The sequence below is a fragment of the Orbicella faveolata genome, unplaced genomic scaffold (assembly GCF_042242905.1).
Source record: "Orbicella faveolata isolate gen_17 unplaced genomic scaffold, um_ofav_v1 contig_46, whole genome shotgun sequence".
Taxonomy (NCBI): domain Eukaryota; kingdom Metazoa; phylum Cnidaria; class Anthozoa; order Scleractinia; family Merulinidae; genus Orbicella; species Orbicella faveolata.
The window spans coordinates 11,835,001-11,854,979 of NW_028301576.1; the positions used below are offsets into that span (position 1 = coordinate 11,835,001).

General features: G+C 39.6%; 1 protein-coding gene across 2 annotated transcripts; it reads left to right on the forward strand.

The window, feature by feature from the left end:
- The first annotated feature begins 392 nt into the window (after positions 1-392).
- Positions 393-19,616, forward strand: LOC110047868 (guanylate-binding protein 6-like). 2 transcript variants are annotated; one of them, XM_089278334.1, is made up of 14 exons: positions 393-694; positions 4,740-4,836; positions 5,174-5,350; positions 6,363-6,483; positions 6,826-6,987; positions 7,658-7,815; positions 8,620-8,792; positions 9,545-9,728; positions 10,915-11,176; positions 13,475-13,770; positions 14,597-14,851; positions 15,299-15,421; positions 17,054-17,101; positions 17,816-19,616. In XM_089278334.1, the coding sequence occupies exons 2-14, from the start codon at positions 4,831-4,833 to the stop codon at positions 18,416-18,418; spliced, it is 2,568 nt and encodes an 855-aa protein (XP_089134460.1). In that variant the 5' UTR covers positions 393-694; positions 4,740-4,830; the 3' UTR covers positions 18,419-19,616. The 2 variants fall into 2 exon arrangements, with proteins under 2 accessions (XP_089134460.1, XP_089134461.1); XM_089278335.1 differs by having other exon boundaries at positions 5,174-5,326.
- Positions 19,617-19,979: the final 363 nt, after the last annotated feature.

The following is a 19,979-nucleotide window of genomic DNA, read 5'->3' on the forward strand; positions in this document are numbered from 1 at the left end:
AATTTAGAGAGCTCGAGGGAGCAAAATTCTGGGAAAATGCTGGCGCCTTTCTCGGAAATTGGACATATCATCAATTCTGATATGTCTGGTAAATCGAATAGGAATTTAAGTCATTTGTGTCATTTTAAGTCTGACCTGCGGTCAGTAAGCAAAATAATGCTTTAATTAAGTTGTAATTAGAAATGGTACCTCCGTTATCATCCGCAGCATGTACCTCGTTTATTATGCGTCTAGTAATGTTTATATTTATGTCGCGCTGTCTGAACTAGAAGATATGAGTTCCTTTTTCAGATCTGTCTAGGGTAACAAAGGAAATAACTGTCAAACGCATGAAAGTTCATCTGATGCATGATCTATTTTTGTACCCGTTAGGCTCGCTAATTAAAAATTCAGTTACACTCAATTCATACGGATGGTTGATCTAAATATCACGTTCCAAAATCACGATTGAAATTATCGCAAGAATGCTGAAGTACTTTGCTGTACGTGGCTTAAATCATGACGTTGGACACTAGATCTACGCAACATAACACAGCCAAGAGGAACTGGGCACTGGTTTGAGGTCACTACTTCCGTGGAGACGTCAACCATCATTAAATGTACACTAAACGAAGTAATCGGTTGATGCCGAAGAGACCGTTGGAAACAGGTTTCATCAAGAAATGGAGCTTTAAGTGTACAAGACTTTTCAAAGGTATGGTTCTTCAATTTAGTTGGCTAATTCTCGCGCATACTTTACTGATGCACAAACAATACTGAGTTCAACTGAACTCGCCTGGAGTAAACTGATGAATAAAATAAAGTCCGTCTGAATGAGTAACAACTAGTTTGTGTCGTTTAACTTAACCAAATCTGGGTGGAATATGGAGAAATTGATTGAAACAATACTGTGCTGACTGACTGCTTAAACCAAATTGTTGCTTTCATTGAGGAGTGAACATTCTTAAGCTAGCTGAGGCCCAGTTCAGACGTCGTGCTTCTGCCGTGCCGAACTAAATTCAGGAATTAAGTTCGACAAAAGCACGGCAGAAGCACGGCGTCTGAATCAAACTTTTGAATTAAGTTCGGCAAGCAATTAAGTTCGACAAGCTCTGCCGTGCTACACGACTCTGGCACGGCAGCGATTCAAACGTCGTGCTTCTGTCGCGCCAAACTAAATACACAAATTATGTCAATGTGTTTTGGCGAGGTTTCGTTCCCTCGGGGAGTTAGGAGGAGAATTGTTACGAGGCTTCAGTAAACCCTGGATTTGATTCGACTCTGGCACGACGTCTGAATCAGAGTTGATTTCCTGTCGTGCTACAGTCGAACCAAATTGCAATTTAGTTCGGCACGGCAGAAGCACGACGTCTGAACTGGGCCTGAGATAATTAACGCGATCGAGTTTCAAACAAGTAAACACTACAGCAATGCAAAGAAACAATCTCACTGAACATTGCATTTCACCATCGGCTCAGTCAAATAAAGCAAGACTTTTGCCAGAATATGTTTCAATGTAACTTTAGATGGCACGTTTTAGATATTTTACGCGATAACGATAACTTCTACACGAACTTTTGGTTTTCCTCCGTGTTTAAGCGGCTGTAGTTGTAGTCATGAGAGTTTTATGTTTATGTTTCTAAGATAATTTGTTAAAAGTCTAGACTGAACAATGGCAACGTAATGCTTGTCAAAATGTATCACTTATATGTGTTTTTTTTCTCAGTCGGTGCATTAGAAAATATCTAATACAAAAAAAGATATCAAAATAATAGAATGCTGTGATACTTTGCACCTAGTCGAGTTATATGTTTTGCGTTCTTAAAGATTAACGAGTGAGGTTTGGGCTGTGCTCTAAACATGTTTCTCAGAATTGAGTGGTAATTTCTATTGTTTACTTTAAAGGTGTTGTGATCAAACCTACCAAACGTCTGCACAATGCTGTCTTTGTGTTTAATGTTATTAGGTCGAGGAGAATGTGATATAGTGTATGACATTTGTAGACTGCACGCGAATTTTGGCCAAGTTAGCTTGATTATCATTCTGGTTAGCCTGTTTACGGTTAACGGTTAACAACAGGACATGGGCTCACCTCGATCACGGCTCGCGCCATCTTGCGGCCTTACGTAACAGATTACTCAGAGGACCCTGGGATGGTGTTCAGTCCCCTAAATGATGACAAGCCACGTTATTTGCTGTGTTTATGTACGATTGTCTTATCCATGGCGTAGAATGCCTATTGTTCTCGGGACATTTACTTACAGTTCGAAAAAGTGTATAGGTATGTCATGACGCTTATTAATATTCATCGATGCTCCGAACGAGCTGTTTTCATTGGTTGCTATGAATGCGCGACAATACTTATTACCTCATGATGAGGCGGTAAACTAAACAATGAACTCTCCGCCTATTGTTTCTTTCTTTGTTTCAATGAACTCAACGTGCTTTTGTTATTTAAATATCGAAACAACTCACTTCTTTAGAAGCCATCAAATGAAATAAAGCAATGACCAATTAAAATAATTTTTTAATGTTAAGGAAATAGTGACTTACAATTCTGATATTTTTTCAAAGCTGAGAGTTTTTTTTACATGATTGGCTGAAACGTCAAACAGAAACTTCTTTAAGTCTGCGCTCTCCTCATACAGAGGAGCCGCTTCCTCCTCTACATTTCTGGTCTCGGCCAACACGTCGAAAGGTGTCCGCTCGATCTCCTCCGGTTTTATGGCCAGCTTGACCCAAGTCTCTGCTTTTAATCTTTTTCGTTTTTTTCCGTCCTTTGTTCCTTGAACTTTTCTCCAGAATCTTCTAATGCTCTCAGCAAGTGCATTTCCAATACGCTCTTGACCCGATGCCTTCAGCTGGTATCCAAGAGGCAAGATGCTTCGTTGGAGCAAGTCGAAGACTGTTTGGGGACGCCCGTGAACTTGTCGCCGGTTATATATTACTTCGCCGTTAAGTTGAAGATAATACATCGGACTGTTTACGTCAACAAATGGAGGTACCATATGAAGGAGTAACGGATTGATCGGGTTTTCGAAGAGCTCTGAAAAGAGCTCCCGATCACTGACGTTTTCCATGTTTATATTCATTGCGCGATCTGGTCGGCTATTCGAATAAGTCAGCCGGAACAGTAACCTCAGTTTTAAAATTCGCGGCAATTGTGAACCATTTTACACACGAGTGGCTTTTTTGAATGGGTTTTGTTTTAGTCTTGGTTACCATTGTTATTCGGTCGTAGGCTTGAAACAATAGCCCACTTGCTCGAGACGCGCCATTTTCAAACACTACTACAACTAGCAGTTTTCAAACCGGAAAGAACAGTGGTTCCCGTTGACCGATTTTTAACCTTCAAACATATTTTGGTAGAAAAAAGATAAATTTTTCATTTGCCGTTCGTGGGTTGGCGAAAATCAGTAGAACTTTTTAGAAATGTCGTTTTGAAAACAGCCTCCATACAAAAAAAGGCCAATTTTGCTGTATTTTCAAGTGCAAAAGAACAGTCCTTACACTTGTTCAATTTTGTTTGTTTTAGCCTTTAAATGTAGATATAGCATTCTTCTTCAAAAAGCCGCGCGTGGGTTGGTAGATTTATACTTCTTGAAACCAGAAAAGCAAGTTTAATCAACGCTACTGAGCCAATTTTAGCCCTTTCTTCTCTTATTGTGAGCGCTCTCGCATTCAAATTTGCCGCTTCGCTGATAATGAATATTTAATGATGTCCATGCATTCTGCCCCATGCAAATAGTGAGTGACATGAATCTAGTTGACTATCTACTGACTCAGCGAAAAGTTAGTGAACGACATTAAACATTCGTGCCACGCGTGCGAGTTGCCTCTTTCCTGAATTTTGAGGTTCCCACAAGGTTGCAGGATCGTGTTTACAGAACTGTATGAGTGTCACAAGACTGCGTTTATTTCATAAAGAAATCAACGACAATAGTAACAATAACCTTATGGAGCCGAAATGAACAAATTAAGAAATCACCCATATTCAAATACTTTATATCCCATAATCTAATTTTTGGTTGGTTCGGAGAGATAAGCTTCTGATATTAGTTGTTAGTCTGCAGTCTGCAAATGTCATACACCGAATATGACAACTAAAAGTTTTGTTACCTCTTAAGGTGGCTGGCAACATCCGTTTCCAGCACTTTCCAGCAGGTCTGCTTGAGAGATAAATACTACCAGTCTTTATCAAGTGGGGTGACAATATTGGTACGACACAAATGCCTAATCTTTGGTGAACAAGTTGTGGCCTGTTAAAAGAATTTTAGCTTTAATTGCCATAATAACTAACAAACGAACTGGACTCGGTGACCCCCATTCATTTTTATCAAATTGTGATAAGCATGTCAAGATCCCATTTTCGCAAAGTTTCAAGGATTCTGTGGTAAGGGTTTAAAACCATCTTGAATGTCTGAAAAGTTAAAGTGACTCTGAATCCCCTCCACAGAATTTTCACAAAATGTTGAATATAATCATGTTTATTAAAATTCTAGGGGTCACCGGAATTGTTTGTTATAGTTGTAAGCACTTAAGGCTAAAGTTAAGGGTGTTTTAACAGGTGGTACTGTTGCTTTGGTAACCTGTTATATATAGAGGATTGTTGCAAGTTGTTTACCAATGATACTATAACTGCAGTATCATCTGATAAGGAGTTGTAGCATTAATCCTCCAAAGTAAAAGTGATGAGATGCAAAGAACTGGAGATTGTGTTTGAAAACTTGTACTAAATTTGTTACCCTATCCTGTTTTAGATATTTGTGAGCTGCAAAAGTTCTTAAATCAGAATAAGAAGACTCGAGGCTGGTGATTGACGCAATAATTTCCTGGGATTTAAACTAAACAATGGCTGTGAGTTACGACTTCCTGCTAGATCGCCCACCGAGCTGCTGCCTTCAGAGAAACCCTACCTTCAATTTCTTCATATCTTCACTCATCCATTCATCCATCCATCCATCCATCTATCCGTCCGTCCACCTATTCAGTTATACATCCATCCGTCCGTCGACCCATGCATCTATTGATCCATCGATAAATCATCCATTTATCCATTCATCGATCAGTCGCCGTCTTTTCTCGCCTCCCCTTTCCTTTGCAATTCTTGCCTTGCCGCTTCGCCAATATTCAAACTTTGCAGATCTTGAAATCCTAACTTCTAAACTAATCCTGTCATCTGTTGTCCTGTTAGCAATCCTGGAGACACCAATATCAGGTAGAAGATGAAGAGGTGGCGTTAGCCAAGGCTCTGGAGCTTTCACGTCTAGAAGAGGAAAAGAGACAGCCAGCACGTCCAATCCAACACGATCCTTTTCTCACAAGGCAGCCTGGTCATGGGGATTTGGTAGCAGTTAAAATTACTGAGACTGTGATAAAAAAAAATCACCTAGTACCCAATATCCCTTACTCTTTAAGCATTATTTAAAGAGTAAGGGATATTGGGTACTAGCTGATTTATTTTTAAGAGTCTTAAATGTCGGTGATAAGCTGAGGGTGGAAGACCACTGAAGTCTACTAATATCCCCACATTGAACTGATCTGTAGACATTGCAACCACTAGTTTAATTTTGTGATGTTTCCGAGTGGCTAGTGTGACGCAGCGTTTCGTCGCGACCGAGGGACTCATTGGAGACCTTTCCTGGGGCCCGTTTCTCGAAGGTCCCGAAAAGTTTTCGAACCCGGAAAGCCATAGCAAAATCTCGAACCTTATGATTACAGAGCTGTTTTATTCACGTATTCTTAATATGAAAAGAGGTTCCCTTCATACAAAAAGTTTCAGGCGTATACACTTCTCCGTGTTTAGATACAGAAGAACTAAAAATGGCTTTACGGGCCCGAAAAGTTTCCGGGGCTTTCGAGAAACGGCCCCCTGCTTTGGCAGACTCGTTAAGCAACGCGCTCAAGGTCCCGTTCACAACCAATATGTGATGAGAGCAATCTGGCCTTATATCTCATAAGGATTCCCGACCGTACAAAAGAAAGAAAAAAATGACAATAAAAATCGACAGTTACTTGCCATAAAGAAAAAACTTCTGAATGGCTAGTTGGACCCAGCGTTTCGATTATTTGATGCACTTTCTCGCGATGAACTGAGAACGTAATACAATTGGCTCTTCTCCTACTTTTTACCCTTTACGCTATTTTTTAGAAGCTATGAAGCCTAAAACTAAAGGTAGAAAAAACACGTAAGTAAGATGTAGAAAGAAGGACAAGACCAATGACCAATCAGGACCTAACGAAAAATTAGGTTAGGTCAAAGTTTTGATGATGCAACCTTTGTGACACAGTTACGACATATGTAGGTCTTTTAACGCCTAATCCTTGCTAAATGTAGAGATGCATTAGTTTTGTTAACCATAATGCTTTTGCTATTTTCTCAGGCTAAGCAGGATTACCGAATGCAGAAAGTTCAAACTTTCCAAGAAGATAAGTCTTTACCCAAGCAGACTCGCAAACCTCAACGAGTTGAACACGATGTGATGGGCCAAACTACACGCTCTAGTAGGTTAAAATAGATTTAGCCATAAGAGAACTACGCTATAATTTTGAAAACCATTTAATCAGGTTTGTTTTATCACAGCAAACTACAGATTCTCTCCTCTTTTTCAGTCTTGTCGCCCGTCGTTTAGAGTAAGGGCTTTATTGCTGTTGTTGTTGTTGTTGTTGTTGTTGTTGTTTTTTGACATTCATCAAGCTTTAGGGTCAGTTGTATTTCTGGCCTGGTTCGGTGTTAGCCAGCCAAACCCAGTTCTTGATCTCTTACATGTAAGCATTCTTTTTTTGGGGTAATTGTTAATTTCGTATGAGTCAGACGTCTTTAACTATATTTATAAATCATGACAGGGAGCGTGCCTTCACAACGAGCACAAACAATAGCAACCCCGCTGTGTCTTCCAAATAACTGCAAGTGGGATTCAAGATCAGGCCAATACGTTAAAACAGGAGCGAGGCGCGAATCGCTGTATGTGGTAGAGGAGGCACTTCAAAGCCTCAGGATGGTTAAAGGTAAATACCATTCGTTGAATAAACTACAAGCATTTGCAATCTATTTAGAGAAAATCAACCCATTACAGGCTAACTTGAAAGTTTCTGCCAATTTAATTATTGTCAGAGTATTCGCGATACGGTATCGTTTGCATGGTTTTCTTGAGTACAGGAACAGTCATTGTTAGAAATGGGCAAAAATTGGAGAATCGGATTATTTTAGATTTCGTTGCATAAGACGACGTGAAGAATTGTCTCCTCTATTAGATAAGATGCTAGTCTATCTAAGGGTTAGGGTAAACACTAATAATAAGTATATATAGATTTTTGATTCTTGATTTGCTTAGGAATAAACTGTTTACTATTGGCTGAAGACCTAGTGGGCGGGTAAGTTTCGATATATCTAAATTCCAACATGTCATAATAAACCATCATAAGGTTGAGAAATGGACAAACAATTTCTTTTGTTTTAGTCCCTTGGCGCCATGTTAGAATTTGAAACTGGCCTATTGGAGCTTGATTCCGTCGAGGAAGAAATGGGTCATTCCGCATACATTGTTCGTATAGTGGCAAAATAAACGTTAAGATAAAAGTAACAAGGTTGCCATCCCTAAACATTTGTCCAGAGCCTAACCAGTCTACTTATGATGCGTTGAAAAATAACGGCAGCGTTTTGCTTTTGATTTTCTAGGTCCCGTATGCGTTGTTTCTATTGCCGGACCTTACAGAAAGGGGAAGTCTTATGCGCTAAGCGAAGCCTTTAACCAGCCTGAGGTTTTCCCGCTTGGACATGAAATGGTGGCCGAGACCATGGGAATCTGGATATGGATTGTACCGGGAAAATATAGGGTGAGCAATAGGCCACTACGGAGTTGCCTTTTGCCTCTGAGTCAAAACGAATCTTAGTGCGAAATCATTCATATGAAAATGTGTTCCACCCACATGTTCATTTTCATGCACATCAAACTCATTTTCATACCGGGGAAACCTGTATTAAGCGGACCACATATTAAGTGGACACCCTCTATTAAGTGGACACCAGCTTGAGTCCCTAAATTTTCTTCCCACATTTACTGTAAAATAAACCTGCATTCAGCGGACACCACTGTTAAGCAGACGCGGACACCAATATTTAGCCATTTTGTTGCACAAAACCTGCAATAAGCGGACACTTCAAGGGCATTTTGCCTCTAAAGGTTCAGCTGAGACTCCTTTAACATTGTTCAGCGATGTCATTTTAAAGCTAAGTGACTATTCCACATTGGCGCATTGACTGACTGGACATTGTGCTATGAGCAGTCTTTGATCTCAAACTGTGTTAAACTGTGTTAAAAAAGGGTTAATAATTAACTATTATCGCACAACATATTAGAACCTGTTTAGAGCGGACACCCTGTATTAAGCGGGTCCCTAGGATGTCCCTTAATACAGGTTTCACTGCATGAAAGGTTTTGCACGAAAACTTGTTTTGCAACAGAGGCACAAAGTGCCTATTCAAACGTTTACTCGTGGTTATCACATGAACCCTGTAACCATGGGAATCTGGACATGGATTGTGCCAGAAACGTTTACGGTTCAAAACTGATTTTTTTCCTGATTTAAAATGAAGAATCTATGTGAGGAAATCTCATTAACGCGATTTTGTTTGGACAGGATTCGAAAGGTCGGGAATTTACAGTGGTGCTGCTGGACTCTGAAGGAATTGATGCTGCGAATGGTGAGGGTCTTGATGACAACCAGATCTTCACTTTAACAGTTTTGCTGGCGTCAGTTTTGATTTATAATTCACAAGGTGTTCCAACCAGACGGGATCTAGAGGGATTGGAGTATCCTTAATGATGATACACCCATGAAGTCAGAAAAACTTTATCTAAACCTATAATGGAGGACACATAAGGTCCTTGAAACTGAAAAAAAAATAACATATTCCGTTTCTCTGCATTTCCATCTTTTTTCAACCGTAGCTCTACTCTTCTCTGAGATCGTTGTTGACGCAAGAAAAATAACAACCACCTGCGACTGAACAAGGCGATCGCAAGAGGTTTGGGGGAGGGGTGCGTAAAGAGAAAATGGAAGGTTTGAGGACTTTTTTTTAAACTATTGAATAATTTCGTGCTTCTCCAGAAACGGACAGATCCTATTGGCTGACAGGGTGATTAACACGTAATCATCATGTGTACTTAATAATCCATCTTGCCGCGAATGTGGTCATTTCATAATTTATCAAGAAGAGCACAGTTAATAGAGTGAAATGGTTAGGAAACCTGGCAAAATTCTTTGTTGTATGTTTCTGTTGGCTATTTTGGGGATTGACCCAGCACAAGACCTGGCAAAATACAAAAGGTGGTTATGTGTGCTCATACAACTAACCACCATTACGATTATGTAATTCATGCATAGTCAGCATAAAACAAACGATGTGCAGGGTCAAGGGCCTTCTAAGATAAATCTTAGCCTGTTTGTTTGCTTCTTTGATGTTTACCGGCCATCCTAACCATTTCCTTCTATTAACTATGAGAAGAGTGAGTCCTAATAGTGCAAATTTTGACAGTAACTCTATTCCTTTAACCAAATGCAGCTTTATTGTGAAACTGACCCATCGCATTGAGATGCGATCAAAAACGACACAGGGGACCAGGAAAGGCCATCGCGACTCAGAATATTTCCACAAAACCTTTCCTTACTTCATATGGTTGCTAAGGGACGTTACGCAAAGTATTCCAAAAGACTGCAGCAGCATTAAGGACTACTTCTTGAAAAAGGTAAAGTTCCTCATTTGCAAGTAGGATAAGCATAAATCGTAAGCAACCATCATAATAATGACTTAATAGCGTCCACCGTCTTAGCCATTAACCAAGTTTTACGCAATATTGTCTTTCTTCTTGAGTCAACACTCAGTTTTTAAGCCATCTGATCTGTACAAGTCAGCTTGTCGTCTTGGCTATTTGTCTAGAGCTCATATCGATGACGTTCCGATTCTGTAATTCAGGCCAGTTTTCGTCCTTTTTTATTCCACCCTTAATATATATCAAGTGCTTTTTTGTGAAAGTCAATTTTATAATAATTATGTTGGAATATGCAATCGCATGTCTAGTAGATGACAATTGCCCCTTGCAACGTCAAACTAGGAGTAAAATCTTGCATACTGTGGTTGCGTTCGCAATACGAGCGGCAGTCAAATATTGTCCTACTCAAACGGCACAGTGCTAAAGTTTTTATGGCCTCTTCGGATACTTAACTCATTTTTGACATTCTTTCAGAGATACGGTTGTACACAAGGGATACATGTACTAATTAGACTGGGGTTTGACTAGTTCCCTTAGAGATTTCCGTCCATCCATCAATCCATCCATTTACCTATCCATCCCTGATCCATAGACTTTATTAACGCGTCGGAGATTTGCTACCATTTCCCCTAGTGTTTATAGATGCGTGCCATAACAGTGGTGAACTGGCCGGGGCTCAGAACTCCCGTTCTGAGGTTGTTATAGCAAAAAAAAATGTGTTTGACAAAAACATTTTGCTTCATCCGTGTCCTCTCTTAGCACTTTCATTCAAGAAGAAGAATCTAGGGCTCGGCAATCCTACTCCCCACAAAGAGAAGAAAGTGATCTTTTAGCTATTTACATGCATGTTGTAAATAACTTTTAAGTAAGATCTTGAAACATCCTAGATAATTTTTGATTTCTACTATACGTGGTTTGTTTTCTTTCTGGAATTTTTGACCAGGGAAAAATTAAACAGATAATAATAATAAACCAGCAAAAAAATTAACCACATTACAGTTGAAAATTAACTGAGATCGAAAACATAATAAGCTACTTCATATAGAAAGTGTTTCTCACTAAGTTGTTGTTTTTTGTTTTTTGTTTTTTGTTTTTTTGTTTTTTGCTTGTAAAAGTTCAAATTGATAGATATTAACTATGCTATTGCTTATTCCTCATTTAGGTCTTCAAAGTGCAAGATTCATCGGCTGTCGCTCAAGAGGGCCAGAAAGTAGCAGAAAGTATCTTAAGCTTTTTCCCTGGTTTCGAGGCCTTCACTTTACCTTCACCAACAGTTGACCCGGAACTGATGAAAAGTATCAACCACAATAAAAGGGAAATCAATCCTGATTTTTTCAGTGGCTTAGAAAATTTCAAACGTTTGCTTAGGAACGTTCTGGTGCCTAAAAACAGCTTCAATGATGGAGAAATTGTTACTGGAGAAGGTGAGTACGGTAGATTTCATGAGCTGTATTTGTTCAGGTCCATAATGTCGACCTACGGTTATAATGGGAGGCACGGTAGCTTCATGGGTAGTGCGCTGGCCTTTCGAGTCGAGCGGTCCGGGTTTGAACCCTGGCCAGGAACATCTTGTTGCGTTCTTTACTCCCAAAGAGCCTTTTTCCACCCAGTGGTATGAATGGGTACCGGCGAACCTACTGCTGCTGCTGCTGTGGTTAACGCTGCAATGGCAGGGCATCCCATCAAAGTGTCACTGAAACGAAATTTTCGTACTCTCTTTTATTATCCCAATCAATAGTTTCAAACGTGCTTAAAGTAATGGTGAACTTTATTTCTGTCAAATCCTAACGGAAAGTGCTTTTTTTAGCTGTTGAAATCGACTTTTTGGAGCAAAACTGTGTCCGGGCTCTGGAACCGAGTTTAAGGACCTTGTGACGTCACTGGTTGTATTCACACAAGAAGCGCTATAGATCCTCTCTTGCTTTCACTTGATTTATTCAAGTTTATTCTTCATATTGTCGATACCTACTAGTTTTCTACCTTGTAATTTCTGTCCAGCCTTGACAGGAAATACACATCACAAACGTTGGAGGGCGCCACAGAGTATAGATTCACCAAAATAAATGCTACAGATTAGAACAGCTTAGTATACTTTTCGAACATCTTGAGTGCTCGATTGGAGATTTCGAAGACGGGTGTGGCAACTTTTATATCACGTCCTGAAGCCTAAACACGATATTTCGTCGTCTGAAATTTGGATTCTCACGTTTATCTAAGGTCTATTAACAAGGTTCGAATATATCCTCGGCAACTTTACTGCATTAAAAGCCGTAAGCGCATCAGCCATCCGCACAATCACGAAGTTATTAACGGTCCACAAGCTTTGAGTCGAGTACTTCTTTGCACACAGAGGGCATCTTTTTATGATACTTATACGTGAGAGTTCTTGTGGTAGACAAAATGTTTCTTTGAAACTTGTGATCCGCAGCAGGGTTTGCTTTATCGCCGCATTCGTATCAGTGTAAACAAAGCGGGAATTTCGCTTCTCTTTTACACGTATCTCCCAATTGCAATATTTCATGGCCGATGGATTACTTTGAGTTCTTTAGCACATACTTATGTCTATGATCTTCATTTAATAGTACCAAAGTTCAAAGCAATTCGTTTAAACGTCACTAGTTTACACTCCTTTCGAAGGTTTATTAAACAGAATTTGAACTAATTTGCATATATGACCTTTCGCCGCCGACATTTTCACGCTTTCTCTCGTTTCCTGAAAACATACCTGTAGGGTCATGGCAGCTTAGTTTACCTTTATAGTTTAAATTCGCTCCCTCATATAAAAGAAGAGGGTTTCTTAAATTGTTGCTGTTGTGATAACTTGTAGGATGTAGCAGATACAACTGGACTAAAGGTCACTGTGGCACAATCTCGTCCACTGTGAAACTCACAAAGCGTCCGGTTTCCTCGAAGCGAAGCGACTTGAAAACTCGAAGCGTTGTTGCTGCGATTCGTGCAGCAGCAGTCCGGATAATATTTTCAAAAGCTGCTTTCTCTTGTTTTCATGACCTTTTTACTTTATGAGTGTAGATATATTGTTTAATTGAGTGCTGGCCATTTCACCAAGAGTCCCGATCATTTTACGATCTAAGAACTCCCACTCGTTTGCTTGCTTACATAAAATATCCTGCAAATATCCAATTAAATAGACTGAAAAGCCCCAGGATCGACTCTCGACCTCTTCATGTCTAAGGCTACTGTTATTATCTGCTTTACAGCTCTGAGATGTCCTTAAGATCCTTTGGGGGGCTTCGAACAGTAATCTCTTCTCCCATAATCACTCTAAATTTTCAGCGCGGCATGAGAGTAATACAACCAATGACGTCACTAGGCTGTTTTGGCCGCGCCAAAATGGCCGCCAATTTTGGGCTTAACCAGCCAACTTTGAACGGCTGAAAAAGCAGTTTTCGCTTACCGTGTGCGAAAAAAAAGTTTGCAGTGTTTCCAAGTAAGGTTGAAACTTTATTACTAAGCAAAAATCTCACATACAAAAATTTCGTTTCAGTGGCACTTTAAGAGGAGAAGTAGAGGTACTCCTAGTCGCCTCATGCTTCGGACACCGGGATAGGATCCGGCCTGACGGGTCACTTGGCTCGTTTTAAGAATTTTATCATTTACCCTTATTTTCATATATCCCTCGATCTTAAAATTCTCTATTGACCCCTGTAGAAGTTCAACGTACTAAATACTAATTTTGAAGCTTCTCATTAATCCTTGGTTAGGTCTTGCAGCATTGGTTGAATTGTACGTCCGCGCTATCAACACTCCTGGTGTGATTCCTAATGTTCAGAATGCCTGGGATTCATTTGTAGAGGCAAAATGTTCTGCTACTTTAAAAGATGCATTGGATGCTTACGAAGTTGCGATGACGGCACAACTGAAAGATGAACTACCATGTAATAACGATCAGTTACGTAGAAGTCATGAAATGGCACTACAGAACAGCGAGAATCATTTTATGGCTGACACTGCTGGGATTTCCATAAACACGATCGAGAAATATCTTAAAAAGCTGAAGGTGAGATATAAAAACAAAGAAAGCAAGATTCAAATAGTCACCCGAGTAGCATAACTCTAAAGAAATCGTAAAATAGTTATTTGAAAAGAACTTAATATCTTAAAGTTATTGTAGGATAGAAATAGTACAAAAATTATAGGTAAGCCATTATCAGAAGATAAATAAGGACGGAATTGGGAATTATAGATGGTCAGGGTGGAGTTTAACTGATAGCCGAATATTGGTCAAAGTTTACCTGCCAGATGGTTCATTCATTCATCCATTCATTCGTCTACTTCCCACTGTGCGGGTAGTGGATAACTTAATCGTTATGGCAATAAAATTAAGCTCTATAAACACTACCATTATTATCTTTACATGTAAAGGAATTAAAGGGAGAAAATGAAAAAGTAAAAGAAAACTAACTTTATTTTGTTTGTTTTGGTTTTGGCTATATTTACTAGTAATAACTGATACATGTAGCTTGGATCCGTGATCTACAAAATTTAACGATAGCAGAGTAATGGCATGAAATGTGAACCGCAAGTCGTGTTGCGGCTCACGACTTGCGGTTCATATTTCATTCCAAAATTGCCTTCTTAAATCCAAAAACGAAGTTTGCGTTTCTTTACTTAACAGATGAATCCAAGATCACTAAGATCATGGTACATCAAACAAACCGAAGAATCCACTCTAGGCAAGGATTCTTTGGTTCAGTTGATGCACCATGATCCGAGTGATCTTGGATTCATCTATTTGGTAAAGAAACGCGAAATCTGCTTTTGGATTTAATAAAGAATCCAATATTGGATTTTCTGAAAGAAATGCACTTTATATCTTTACTTAGGAGTTATTGGGTGAGAGGTTTAACTTGTGGCAGATCAAGAATGCGAACTCAACGAGAGAGTTCTGCAATGACCTTCTCATTCAGCTTAAACAAACACATCTGGACCCAGTCCTTCAACAACTTCGGGGTAAAGGAGGGGCCCAACTTTCTTTTGACGACATCATTGGCGGATATAATCGGATTAAAGACGGGTACGACAAGTCTGCAATCGGTGCCAAAGACGTCATTGCTGCAGTGTTTTTTGAGTTTCATCCGGTAAGTCAAAGGGACGCTCAGGGCTATATATTCGATCTTATGAGTTTACCACCTGTTTTGAGCCATTTCAATTTGCCGAGGCTAGGAAAGAGCTGTAAAGTTCAGCCGGATACGAATAGTAAGATATCACGTCCCAGGTACTTGTATTCCTTCGATAAGCTGTAAGAGCTTTGTTCAAAACACATCAGTACAAGAGAAAAACACTTAACTAAACATTTTCTTCTCGAATCTTGTCGCGCCAATACAGTTTAAAACGACCAACGACCAGCTAAGTAACCAAAGCCGGATAAGTAGTTTCTAAAGCATTAGTCACACAGCGTCTGCGGGCAAGTGGAGTATTTGATCGATTGTCAGTATTACCTTTTTTACCTTTTTGGGAACGCACAATAAGGGAGCCTCCCTTGGTTTGTAAAATTCGATTGACAATACTTTTTGTGACTATTTCAGGCACTGTTGAAAGAGCAAGAGCAATACCTAGGGCTGCTGAGGCAACTGAAAGACTATGATGAGAAGCTCACGCAAGAACTAGCAGCTAAGGCTTATCAAGAGCAAGAGAAGCAGAGACTTGAGGTACAGTTCGCATCTTTATTCTTGGCTGGTACTGTGGATAGATAGTTATATATGCCTTAATTAAGCAATAGAACAATTTTTCCATGTTTACATAGCCTCATCTAAACACGAGGAGCGTTCGGAGAATTCGAGACAGTTATGCAAACCCTCGACTGCGTCTCGGGTTTGCATAACTTTCGAGAATTCTCCCAACCCCCGAGTGTTTAGATGAGGCTATGTAAACACGGAAAAAGTGTTCTATTGCTTTTATAAAATAATTCGCAAAAATACGCGCGAAGCTAATACGTCACAACCGTGTTTACATACTCTTATCTAAACACAGGTATCGACCAATGAGAGCGCGCGTAGTAGTTCAGTTATTTTATAATGAATTATATTAGTTTGGAAGACTTCTGTTCAATCGTCCTTCCTTACGAGTCGACTCCTATGATTGTGAGCATGAATACAATAGAACATAGAAGTATAAAACAATCTGTAATAATATTTTAAAGTATTTAAAGATGATTTCCGGTTCGTACTGCGCAGTCTCAGAACCCCAATGTTGGTGAGTCTCACTCGATCATGATAAATATTATTCGAAATGACCGCCATTTAAGAATTCTTTTGTTTACTTGCAAAATAGCCCTTGTTGCCTCGTTCTTAAACTCGAAATTCAAAAGAATATTTTCCCTTAAACGAGGCAAGGGCTCATTTTCAAGTAAACAAAAGAATACTAAAATGGCGGCCATTTTGGAATAAGGTGTATGGAATGCGAATCGATGTTATTCATTTCGAACGACATGCCTTACTTTTGAGGCATTTCAAATTCTTTTTTTAACTGTTTTTTTTTTATTTTTACAGCTACGAAGTTGTTTCATCAAGTGATATGAGAAAGAACGAAGCCTAAAGCTTCACATCCATAATGGCGGTTGATATGAAACTTTGAATTTATCTCATTTGAGTAGTTGCGAAATATTACATTCTGTGACGTCTTACACGAACCAAAACAAAAAAAGGAAGCGAACTCTCGAGATTGTACAGTATGGACTGTAAATCATCTTTAAGGGAAAATGGCCCTTGTTAGATAGCTAATTTGTTCTAACTTCAAGTTGCACCATCAGCAATCTTAGAAGTAGTGGGCTAAACGTAGAACAGTAGATTCTTTCACGGTTCGTATACACGTATTATTTCTCGCATTTGGAGACAGGAACCTAGTGTGCCACCTTTTTCCAGACAGTAAATAAAGCTGAATTTTATTGACTGCCAAGGCAGTAATTCTCTTTAATATTATCTTATTTATATTCATAGACTTGATAAGAAAACATTTTATATAAAGTACACTCTGATTCATTTTACCTCTATTTCCCTTAGACTTGAACGATATACTGTACAATACACTGTAGTTTTTAGCCCTTTTGGTATGTTTTTTATTCTTATTAGATTTAAGCTTGTCAAACACCTATATCACGAGCGTGTGGCTCAGGGGACTTGGTAACCACCCTATGTGTATTTGACGTTAAATAAATTGTCTTATTTTCTCGAATCTAAGTAACTAACCATAACTGTTCATCATTGTCATACACAACATACGATAATATAGATAAAGGTTAAATGTGATGAGTGAATCTTTTTTTTCTTTCAACTTTCCAATAGGAGCAGCAAGAACAGCTGCGCCAAGAGAACCGTGCAGTGAAAAGAGAGGTACTTTTTTATGTGTCTCCAAGGCAATTGATGAAATTTCTCAAATATGGGGAAACAAAACCTCAAATGAGAAGACAAGTTTCGTCACAATGCTGCAATAATTTTCTAAGACTTTTAAAACTGTTCGTAGCGAACAAAGAGGAATATACAAGACGCTTTGAGTTTGGGAGGCGCGGTGGCCTAATGGCTAGTGCCCTCGTCTCCAGATTGAGCGGTCCTGGTTCGAGCCCTGGCCGGGGACATTGCGCTGTGTTCTTGAACAAGACACTACTCTCACGGTGCCTCTCTCCACCCAGGTGCATAAATGGGTACCGGCGAATTCAATGCCGGGGGTAACCCTGTGATGGACTAGCATCCCATCCAGGGGGGAGTAGAAATATTCCTAGTCGCTTCATGCTACTGAAATCGGGATAAGCTCCGGTCTGATGGGCAAGTTGGCTCGTATCCAGACTTAACCTTTAGAGTTTGGGGAAAAAAGTAATTAAGGACACTAACTTCCATGTCTGAATCGATAGATTAAACACTAGCATTATGCCGCAAGTCCAGCCCACAGTAAATCCGAGTTTGATTTTTAACTTAGCTCGCGTTAACAATAAGCACCCATGGCAGTCAAGGACTACGCTTAGCTTGACAAATAGTCGAAGTAATGTGAGTCAGTTGGCGAACAGTAAACTGCAGGTTCGCGTGTATATTTTGTTTTTCTCTTAAAAATAGATGGAAATGTTAGGCGAAAAACAAAGTGAAGAGCGAAAGAAATTCCGTGAGCAGATGGACAGTGAACTGCGGGCTCAACGAGAGCAGATGAACAACATGATGGAAGCAAATATGGAACAAGCAAAGCAGGAAAAAGAGCGATTCATGCAAGAAAATGAAGAACTTAAAAACCAGTTCTTGGCCATGCAAAAAACAAACGAAGAGAACATGAAGATGATAAAAAAGCTGTCCGACTTAGTGTCTAAGCAAGAGGAACAGAAACGGCGTCTAGATGAACAGATGGAGAAAGCGAAACAAGCTGAAAGTAAAAGGCAAGAATTACTACAGAGGATGGAGGCTCGGCACAGGGAAGAAAAGGAGAAGCTGCGTCGCGAAATGGAGACGAAGATAGAGGCTCAGCGCAATGCTTTAACAGAAGAATACCGAAAGGCCGCGGAGTCTAGAATGGACATGATGCATGGTATGCAGGAGCAGCTAACGCACGTTGAAAAGCAGTTAGAGGAAGTTAAGAAACCAGGGTTTATGAAAAGGGCTATTACAAAAGTAAAAGAGTTTGGTGGTGCTGTTGTTGACAAAGTCAAAGAAAACTGCTCTGTAATGTAACAAACCAAGACGAGTCCGGTGCCATTAGAGAACAATAAAAAATTGCTTGTTAAGTTTTTGATACTCAGAAGCCTGTAAAGGATGCAATTAATTGTAATGCAATCTTTGCATAACATTGTTAATAGTTTTCATTTAGCTCTTGTTAACCGAGCAGGAGGTCTGCGTGAGAGAATCTTGACCGGGATCGTCAGTACAGACCGAACGCAGTGAGGTCTGTACACACGACCGAGGTCAAGATTCCGTCATACAGACCAACTAAGCTTTTGCTTGCAAACGGCGATGAGCTGAACTTAAATCTGCCAAATTTTGCCCGTCCTGTTTACTTTTTTTCTCAACAGGCATTTTTGGCACTTCTACTAATATTCTTGGAATAAAAAAATAGTCAATATTTTTTTGTATTTTAGTTTGCAACGTTAATTTTTTCACCGCAAAATGTAATCGGTCTAGATGAGTCAGATGCCGGTCTAGATGGGAAAATCTAGACCTCGGTCAATATCGATTTCAGCCAATCAAATTCGTGAATTCTGTAGTTCCCGGTCCTTTTGAGACAGCCGTATAATACATGTAAAACAAGATATAACATATCTTAGTCTTATGTTAGTAGTTCCCGTTCTACCAGAAGGTAGATTTTGGACGTGATAGTTGTTGTGGTACTTAGTCAGTTACAGGTCTGTTCAGGCAGCTTCCTCGGCCTTTTTCGTCGACCAACAGCGCCTAGAATATATATTATCATAAGATAAACAAAGAAAAACCAAAGAAATGGGAGTGGTTTCACACAATCGTAGGAGTGCTCGATACAAATACATGTAGAGCGAAATACAAATTGAGTAACTATAGTTACTCGAGTTTCACGCTTAAAGCGATCGTCAAACTGTGCTCTAAACAAAAGATCTGAACTTTTAACAAAATGCCTGAACTAGAATAAGTTCTATGCAACCAATCAGGAACAGGATCGCTCCACACGCCCTTCATGAGTCACTTAAGATTTTGTTTCAACCGCCGCTATGAGCACAGTCTGATGATCGCTTTGAGCGTGAAACTCGAGTTACTGTAGTTTCTATCTCAATTTTTATCATAAGATATGCAGTTATTTCCATTAACTTTTAACCAATTTTTAAAGACGAAGATTCCTCTTTGCAACGGATGGCCACACCTTATACTCATTTCATGAGTGTCGGAATAAAATTTGAATACATTATTTACTCTCTGTACGTGTTTCTTTACGAGAAATACACCGAAAATGGGTCATTTGGATTCCAAATTTGTCAGTTTGGGTATCCGACCGACCCAAAGCCAAGGACGACCCCAAGTAAACAACGCTGGGATTTTGCATTTACCTCCGAATTTTGCAATTGCCCAGATCTGTTTGCTGATCTGTCCAAAACCCTGGTCCAACTCAATATGCAGTGCCAGCAATCAATTCCTAAAGGAATATCAAAATAAGCCGTCTTGCCTTACGTTCTCAAAAATGTGCAAAACTTGGCCATTTCACGTTGATTGTTTTGTAGAGGATTTATAACAAACGGGCGCTGCACACCATATTGTTGCTGCCGTCGTGTTT